At 45.2% G+C, this 9,510-nt stretch overlaps 1 protein-coding gene across 1 annotated transcript; it reads left to right on the forward strand.

The window, feature by feature from the left end:
• The first annotated feature begins 520 nt into the window (after positions 1–520).
• Positions 521–5,286, forward strand: KCTD12 (potassium channel tetramerization domain containing 12). The gene has a single exon (XM_027894279.1). It carries the CDS (start codon positions 817–819, stop codon positions 1,813–1,815), a length of 999 nt encoding a protein of 332 aa, XP_027750080.1. The 5' UTR covers positions 521–816; the 3' UTR covers positions 1,816–5,286.
• Positions 5,287–9,510: the final 4,224 nt, after the last annotated feature.

The following is a 9,510-nucleotide window of genomic DNA, read 5'->3' on the forward strand; positions in this document are numbered from 1 at the left end:
GGGACCCGTGTGAGGCGAGCGCGGGCAGCAACGCACGCTCTCGTTTTTCGCTCCAAAGCCGACAGGAGAGAGGGGACACAGTTACCTCGTCGGGGGTCTCACCTGGCGAGGGTTTGGACAAGCCTTAGAAAGATTAGCAAGGGCACGGTACAGCTCCTTCAGCGGGGCAGCAGCCCCGCTGCTTCCCGGCTCGCCCTACTCAGGGCGAACGGAAGGGTTTTCTTGCCTGCGAAAAGACGTCTCGGAGAAGCCGGGGAGCGAGCTCGGGGGGTTAGGGAAGGCATGGAGGGAGGCGGCCCACCCAAGGTTTTACCCCCGCAGTGCCCCTCCACGGCCAGGGAAGCCCGGCGGCCGCACTCCGTGCGTGGAAACGGTCCCCCCGCCACCCTGGAAAGAGCTCTGGGACAGGGTGTGTGTGTGTGTGTGTGTGTGTGTAGGGGGGGTACGGACGACGACGGGGGACCCTGCGTCAGTGCAGGGCCGTCCCCTTCCCCTCCCCGTGCGCTCGGCTCTGCCTCCCGCCAGCCGCCCACGCCTCCCGCGAGGTGCGGCCGCGATACATAAACACGGCTCCGCCGCCGCCACCGGGGCTCTGCTTTCGCAACCCGACGGAGGAGCCTCGTCCGGCAGCGGGCAGGGGAGCGGCTGCGGGGAGCGCAGCGGCAGTGCGGCTCCGGCGGCAGACGGGGCGGCGGGCAGCAGCGGAGGGCTGCGCGCTCCCCCGAGGGCGGCGGCCCTGCCGTAGCCCAGGCGGCCGGAGGAAGAGCAGGAGGAGGAAGGGCGTGGGCTCCCCGCCGGCGGCGGGCTCCCTGCGGTATGGCCCTGGCGGATAGCGCCCGCGGGCTGCCCAACGGCGGCGGCGTCTCGCCGGCGGCGGGGAGCGGGGCGCCGGGCAGCGGGGCGGTGGCAGCGGCCACGGGCGGCTGGTCGTCCTTCCCGGAGATCGTGGAGCTGAACGTGGGCGGGCAGGTGTACGTGACGCGACGCTGCACCGTGGTCTCGGTGCGCGACTCGCTGCTCTGGCGCATGTTCTCGCAGCAGCAGCCCAGCGAGCTGCCCCGGGACAGCAAGGGCCGCTTCTTCCTCGACCGCGACGGCTTCCTCTTCCGCTACATCCTGGACTACCTGCGGGACCTGCAGCTGGTGCTGCCCGAGCACTTCCCTGAGCGCAGCCGCCTCCAGCGAGAGGCAGAGTACTTCCAGCTGCCCGACCTGGCTCGCCGACTGGCGCAGACTCGGGCCGCCGCCGTCCGCCCCGCCGCCCTGCACCGCGACGGCTCCATCTGCGCCGAAGAGCCGCCGCCGCCGCTCCTCGGCTACCTGGAGGCAGAGCCGCTGGAAGGAGGCGGCGGGGCCGTGGGGTCCGCCCCGTCGCCCACCGCCAGCCGCAGCCCCTCGGGCGGGCCGCTGCTCACGCCCTCGCAGTCGCTGGACGGGGCGGGCGGGCGGCGCTCGGGCTACATCACCATCGGCTACCGGGGCTCCTACACCATCGGGCGGGAGGCACAGGCCGACGCCAAGTTCCGGCGGGTGGCCCGCATCACCGTCTGCGGCAAGACGGCCCTGGCCAAGGAGGTCTTCGGGGAGACGCTGAACGAGAGCCGCGACCCTGACCGCCCTCCCGAGCGCTACACCGCCCGCTACTACCTCAAGTTCAACTTCCTCGAGCAAGCTTTCGACCGACTCTCCGAGGCCGGCTTCCGCATGGCCGCCTGCTCCTCTACTGGCACCTGCGCCTTCGCCCCCGAGCAGGGTGGTCCTGCGGATGACAAGATCTGGACCAGCTACACCGAGTATGTCTTCTGCCGGGACTGAGCGTTCGCCTAGCCCGTGGCGTGGGGACAAGGCAGTGGCCCCTGCACACCCTCGCACCCAAGGTCCCCTCCCATCCCGGAGAAAGGAGGATGTGGAGGGGGGCCGTGTCCCCCTGTGCTTTCCTCACCCCGGTGTCTGCATCCACGCACAAGGCGGGTCAGCCCCAGCGCAGCCCCCACCCCTCTTATAGCACCTCCTGACGGCCCTAGAGGCGGGAGGTCACTGTGCTGTGCCTCGGCTGCCATGTCCCTGCTTGGCCACCACGTCCCTAATCAGCCACCGTATCCCGGCTCGCACCATCATCCTCCTTCCACGTCTCCCAGTAGCTGTGTTGGTAGCGAGGAAGGAGAGAGATATTGGGAGTAGACAAGTACTTGTCCCACGAAAGCGTGCAGGTGTGCCCAGTCCCTGCCCCTCACCACGCACAAAGCTGAGGAATAGCTCTGGCAGGGTGGGGTGTTTTAGAAAACATCCAGTTAGGGACTGAGAAACTGATCTGAGTTGCTGAAAAGCGTTTTCTGTTGAAGATGGCATGATAAATGGCTATCTTTTCTCATACCAAGACCCTTGCTGGGCAGACCCAAAATGGTCCATTTTAACTCCCCACCTCATGTCTGTCTGTGAAGGACTGTCACATAGAAGTGATGCCTGACTGTGAGGGGCTTGCACTGGCTCATACTTTATCTGTAGAGATGAGTAATTCTGGAGGAGGCATGCATGTGGCCCTTCACAACAGATTGCTTCCATATCCCCTCTCTGCTCCCTGTATCTCTGAACTCCTCTCTCCAAGCTGTTAAACTGGACCAGGGCCTGTGCAGCAAGCATGCAAGGCTGATGTGAAAGGACAAGTTTGCTGGATAACCAACCATTTGAACTATAAAGTGTCCTCAGAGACGTGTTTATTCCACTGAGAGGTAAAAAACCCGACACTTTGCAAAATTATAGTGCTTGTGAATCGTAACTTTCATGGGTGGTCTGAAGTCCTTATAATTCTTTTGAAGTTGCTGTCTATAATATGCACAGAAATCTCAATGCACGTTTCCTTAACCACCCTCAAAACGATGGGAGGGAGATGAAGCCAGGCTTGCCAGAGTAAAAGTAGGGGCTGCTTCCTGGGAAGCTGAAATCTCATACCTTGAATTAATGCAGATGTACGTTATAATTGTAATCAAGAGCATCCTGCTTATTATTTTTTGTCATGTTAGTGCTGTAAAACTCTCAAGCCAACAGAATTGATGACAAAAACCACTTCTTGAAGAACCAGTTTCTTAGTTTCGTGGCAGTACTACTAGGGCACTGACACTGGTAAGAGTTATGTTCCTCTTCCTAGACAGACTTAATGCTTCTTAGAAAGGAATGAACCCTGTCCTTAGAAAAACGAGAATGATGCCAACTTTCTTCAGGGGAAATTACCCCTTTTGAGCTGCATTTTGTTACTGCTGTCTAACAGTCTCTGATGGAGGAGGCAGTCATAGTCTGCTTTGGAACAGATCATCTGAGCAGCAGGTTTTATGGGGGGGGAGATGGAGCAGCTCTTTTTAATAAATTCTTGAAGTCTGGAGGACAGAAGCACTTTCCTTTAAAAACCTAAACTTGATTTAAGAATTTGTATTGTCTGTTCAGACCATCACGGAAAAATACCCTAAATATATGTGAAGTGTCAAAGAATTTAGTGGTACATATTAAAGGCTTGAAGTTGTGTTTTTAAAACTTTTGAATAATAAATTGTTATAATTCCAAATTTACAAATACTGCTAGCATTTGTATTCTAACCAAAGAATTTCGTAGTAAGGTTTTTTTTAAAAAACCTTAATTCCTTTGAAAAGAGCTATAGCTACATTCCTATCAAGTTTCAGTGATCAGTCTCTGTGTTCACCACTTGGTCTTTCATTAAGCATGTGCACAACTGCATAAAACTGAAAAAAAATTTCATCACCATGGCTGTTTTTTTTTTTAAATATTAGCAAGGTTGTTTATTGATATGAGTAAATTGAAGATGTGCATATGAAAGCACTGGGTACTGTCCAATTGTAGATAGTTGTATTATGGAGTATTTTTAAAAGGAAAGAAATGTATGCCTGCCAAATTAGATGAGCAATAAGATACAGTGAGAAGCCAATACACCTGAAGATGGGAGTGAAGCCTGTTTGTCCTATGCCTTACTCTGAGATGATTTCTTTGTGCTTAACTTAATTCTACCACAAGTGAAAGGACATTGATCACAGCTACTAGGTCTTTACAGTGCCATTCTCAAGAATAACGACTATCTTTTTCTAGTTTCTGTTAAGTAACTCTGAAGTACGTTTTTTAAGATTTTGTATAAAATCAGTTTTCAGTAAAGTGTTAAATTCGCTCTAGATATTTTTCTTTTTTTAAGAAACTGGTATCTTACTAAATCCATCATAGGAGCTATGAATAGGGGTAGTTTTAAATTGACCTTGTGATTTAGTGTACATATATATACAGTATATAAACATTTTACATGAATCATTTAGTTTTTTAATCATTTTAGCGCTACAGGATTTCATAATATATCTAGCTGAGCATTTACACATAATGTTATGTATATAATATCGTAATGTTTTACTGGTTTCTTATACCTGTTTCTATGGAAAAACTGAATATGAGTATCATCAGCTTGCAGAATTGAAATCGATGACATACTTGCTTGAATGTGAATTGTAACTAAACTTCCAGGTGGCTGAATGCATCTCTAAAACAAAGATTGCCTGTATTTTGATTAATGATTGCCTATCCACTTGCTGGCAGATGACCCAAAAATTCTCATATTTTAAGTAAAAATGGATGTAATATAAACAGATGATTTTTTTTTAATCTTTGTATTTGTGTTAAAAACTTTAAGTGTTATTAGTGTTAAAAAATGGGGCCCTTTGTTTACTGTAACTCATTATCAGTATCACCAGTAGACTAAAAATGATGGTGCCATAAATGTAATAGTCATTTGGTGGTTTACTACAGAAAATGATATTTTTCTGAGACATTTCTTAGTAATGTCTGTAAATTTTTTAAAAGGAAAAATGGCCAAGGCAAAGTCACTGAGTTTTGCTGGTCTCTTCTGTTGAGAGCTCAAAGAACAGATAAACACGATGACTCTGCTAACTTGTTGACATGAAAAAGGACAAAAATCTAAAGGCACAATACTGGAGCCCCATATACATTTTGTAGCGGGTGTTCACAGTTCACGTACTTACGGATGAATGCAGTAGCATTTATAAGTGCTATTAAGCCCCCCCCAAATTTCTTTTAATTAGAAGTTAAGGCATAGGTCTTTTCAGTGATGCATATCATGAAGGGTGACTTTGCCTATGCTTGATTAGGATGTCTATATTTTTATACATGTAGATAATGAGCCACTTATTCATTCTAATTTTCCCATGTATAGCATTGAAAATAAAGATCCTCCTAGGAAAAAGTTGCATACCAAATTAAATTTTGTTCTTTAAATATTAACTCAGTTGTGTGGTTTATGCTGTCCTTTTTATTCTCGGTAAAGATGTTGTTAGCTTTGCTTGCTCTTCCACAGTATCGTGTTCATAACTTCAGCAAAGACTCCAAACATGTAAAGCAGAAACACAGAGCAGAGAAAATTACGTGAATAGGGATCTCTAGTAACACTGATGGTAAGATAAACAGAAATGTATAATGCTCAGACTGAACAATTTCCTTCTAAGCATCACAGAAGATTCTTGTAGTACTGGTCAATCAGTCGTCAGGAAGACATAGTGATTAAACAGCTTAGTTTGAATGGCACCGAGTAATGTTGAAGTAAAATATCAATGTTTTTATGATGCCAGAGAATAACAACATGGGATATAATGCTCGTTTAATGAAAGAAGCATTAGTACCTAAGGTAATACATGATTTGAGATAAATGCATCTAGAAATTTCCATTAGCTACCCTGTGATCTCTAGCAAACTATTACAAACTTGTGGTCAGCTTCAGAGAAAATTACTAGTGAATTGTTAGTATAATCCACATTTGTGAAGTGCCTGTTCTCTCTTGGGTAGTGTGGTTATAATGCAGAGGAACCAGCTGAAGGAAGGTTAGTTAACTTTTTTTTTTTTTATTTGACAGCTTGATAGTATTTGAGAGCTTTGTTATCATGTAATAATACAAGAAGGGAAATTGTTTCATAAGAAACAATAGTTTGCATCTGCCCTTCTGAAGGCTTCGGTCGCATTTTCTTTGTACTACCACTTCAACTACTCTGCTCACCCCCACCCATTTTATTTCACATTTACTCGAAAAAAGACAGCACACTCCTTGACCGAGCCACCTTCTGTTAGGCTGAGGGTTATGGCTGAATTTTAGCTTTCTCCCTCAGTGAACTACAGATTTTTTTCTTCCTTTACCCCTCCAGCAGTATTCATCAAATTTGTAAGAATGTAATAGCTGTGAGGTTTTTCAGTTCTTTTGGTTGTATTTGAAGTTACCCATCAACTCAGAGGTTGTTAAGGGGGACGGATGTCCACTCAAATGGACAGTGCAAGTGTATGAGCCGTATTTCCCTAGGAAACAAGGCTAACAGAATACTGTAATTAATGCCTGGCACTGTCTGTGTAGTCCAAGTGTACTAAATCCCTACAGACTGAGGCGGCAAGCAGTCACTTTTGCGACAGTGGCCACTCAAGCCAAAGAAGTGGGTGCACTAGAATGTCTTAAAAATATTTACAGACTCCAAATTTTGGCAGCATTTCCAAGTGTAGCTAGACCAGCTTTGAGCCTTGTTATACCAGACCTTGACTGCCTATCTTAAACCTGGTGGTAACTTTACTGGAGAAGCTTTTTGCTATGAATATTGAGCTTTTGGGATTTCTGCACTTTTACCTGGCAGAAATGGATCAAAATGTGCAGGAGAATATTTTCTGAAGACTGGATTTGCCTCAGGGTTGTTTTTTTTTTGTTTTGTTTTGTTTTGTTTTTGTTTTTTTAATTGTAGGAAATCTTCAGTATAGTTTTACTGAAATATTAGTACTAGTGCGTTATTTATTTAGAAAGTACTAGCATTTACTTTTATGAAACTGAATGCTAATTTTGTTTTTCATTAAAATGAGCTGCATGTGTTTTTCCCCTGCTGCCAAACAGAACTCTTACATATGACTGCTGAAGTAATAATGCCGATATTGCAAGTTGTCTGTTGGAAATACACAGCACAACTGCTGAGACAGTCAAAGCCGTGGCTGGTCAAATTATCACATTACTTCCCCATTCCACTCTCCACTGTGTTCAAACTGGAATAAAATTAAATTCTGTTATACATTCCTTGCTCTACAAGTTTTTTTAGCACACACTGGAGCATTTGATACTTCCATTGAAGTTGTTGGCAACAGTGAGTCAGGGATTTGAAGCAGGCCTATTTCCTTGTGAGGAAATAAGAGCCAGCAAAAATCCTTGCACAAAGTGGGAGCAGCCTCATGTATTTTTTGGGAATTTTTTGGTATCAAAAGAAATCAAAGATTTTTTTCCATATAATCCAAGTAATACACTCACACATTACTCCTACCTTGCAAACCCAAACTGCCCCAAAAAGCTACAGCCCTTGATGATATTTGTTTGTTTTAGGTTTTATTTGATATCATTTGGATGAAAGAAATGTTTGGTTTGTTTTTTTCTACTTCAAAAAAGCTCAGTGTTTAGCTGCTGGGAAATGACAATGTTAGCAGTACACCTTACTTAGGGAGATGGACAGATGTGAGTTAATATTTTATCATCCTTTTTAATTCAACATAATGCAAAAGGTAGGGAAGTTCATATAGGAGCTTATAGGAGTCATACCATCAGTAAGGTTAGAATGCCCAGCTCCATGTAGCCTCTGACTTAGCTTTTGCAGCTTAATATTTTTCTCAAACTAGAATATAAGTAAGTGTTAATTCATTGAAGTTCATCCAAAGAGGGTAAGACTGCAATTAAGAGAACACCTCCATTGATAAAGAACACACGATCTATGCTTTTAGTTTGTAATTTTGAGGTAAAGTCAGAACATTAGTTAGTTTATTAAGGAGCAGGCTGTTATTATAAAAAAAAAAAGGTAAAATTAAGAAAAAGCCCTTTCCTCCAGTCCTCTCCCACCTTCTTCAGGAGGAAATGCAGTGCTGATGTGATGGCAACAACCTTTGGTTTTGGTTTCATAGTTAACTGAAATAACACAAAATGTTGCTAGTTCAGTTTTGTCTGTTTTTCTGGTCATGGCAGAACTTTAGGGTCACATCCACAATTTATAAGTGGTCCTTTAGCAAAGCATATATTCATAACTACAGAGACTTCCATAGATTTGGATGTAGTTTGGTTTTGACTCAGATTTTCCAAATAGCTTAGTGACAATCTCTCTCCTCATATTACAGCAAAGTCCATGGTTATTAGAAGCATGAAGTTAAAGTTTTTGCCCTTTAAAAGGGCAGAGACTGTTCCAGGAATGTGACTTTTTCCTTTTTTTTTTTTTCCTTTTTTATTCCTTTTTTTTGTTTTCAGTAAAGGATCCAGATTATACATTTTTTCCCAATTTTTAGTCTTGTACAAACACTCCTAATTTTCCCCACTTTGTAAAATTCACTTCCATATCTTCCTGTAGCTGACAGCTCAAGGCATGAGGATGTCAGAAAGCTGCAAGCACTAGGAGGTCTTGCAGCAACTCAGAAGTGCTCCATGGAAATCCCTTCCTGCCATGGTCCCTTGTGCAGTCAGGACCAAGCTGGGTGGGCCGCTGGGTCCCAGGCCCCAGGATGACCCACTGGCCCTGACCACAGCTGCGCCTTCTGCCTTGTTTCCTTCCTGGCCATGATGAAGGTAGGTCAGTAGTTTCTAAGCCAGCATGGTCTTGCTGCTGGCAAACTGTCTGAATAAAGGGGCAGCATTTGTATTCTGGCAAGCTCTGTGCAGCCAAACAGCCACAAACTGGCACTTCTCCACTAGACTTCTGACCCACTTATTTCCAGGGTTTGCTTTCACAATCTGTCCTTTATCTGCTGTCTCAAGGTACGGTTGGAATATGGGAAAGATTTAGCTGTTTAGTCTAATAGCTTATTTCCTGTGGCACTAAATGAAAAACTCAGTTAAAAAGTTTTACTTTTCTTCAAAATTTTGTCGTCTAAATAAAGCATGAAAAGTGCTGAATGAACTATAAGAATACTGGGTAAAGGCAAATTTTTGTTGTAGGTGAGAGCAATGGCTTTATTAGTTTTTATTAGCATATTTATCCACTCGGACTTGTTTGTATCACATTAGAGGCTGAAAAGCACTCAGCTGCAGGTAACTGGCCCAAACAGTCCAATTTCTTTAGAAAAATGTTAGAGGAAGAGTCTATGTATACAAATGCCATAATGTTTCTGTTTCTGGAAGAAGAATTTCAGCTTGACAATTATCAGATTGGATGTTTTTAAACACATCACTTCCTAGGGTTTGAGGACAGAAAGAAATGTCCAGATCATGTGGTCTGCTGTTCAGCGTAGCATACACTGCAGGGCTTCCCCGAGTGAGTCTTCACAGCAGGCAGTGAAATCTCCTAGACTGTCAACTAATCTCGTGGACGATAGCGATCGTGCAAAAGCAGACATCACAGTGCCTGATTAATTGTTCCAGTGTGAATGTCACCAGCTTTGGCTTCCACCCAGAAGAGTCTGTAATGTCTTCTTCACTGACACCATGAAGCTGTAGAGAACCTTCTGTAGGAGGATATG

Source organism: Empidonax traillii, unplaced genomic scaffold (genome assembly GCF_003031625.1).
Source record: "Empidonax traillii isolate 1590-97213 ecotype Southwest subspecies unplaced genomic scaffold, ASM303162v1 scaffold423:size1405600, whole genome shotgun sequence".
NCBI classification, from domain to species: Eukaryota; Metazoa; Chordata; class Aves; order Passeriformes; family Tyrannidae; genus Empidonax; species Empidonax traillii.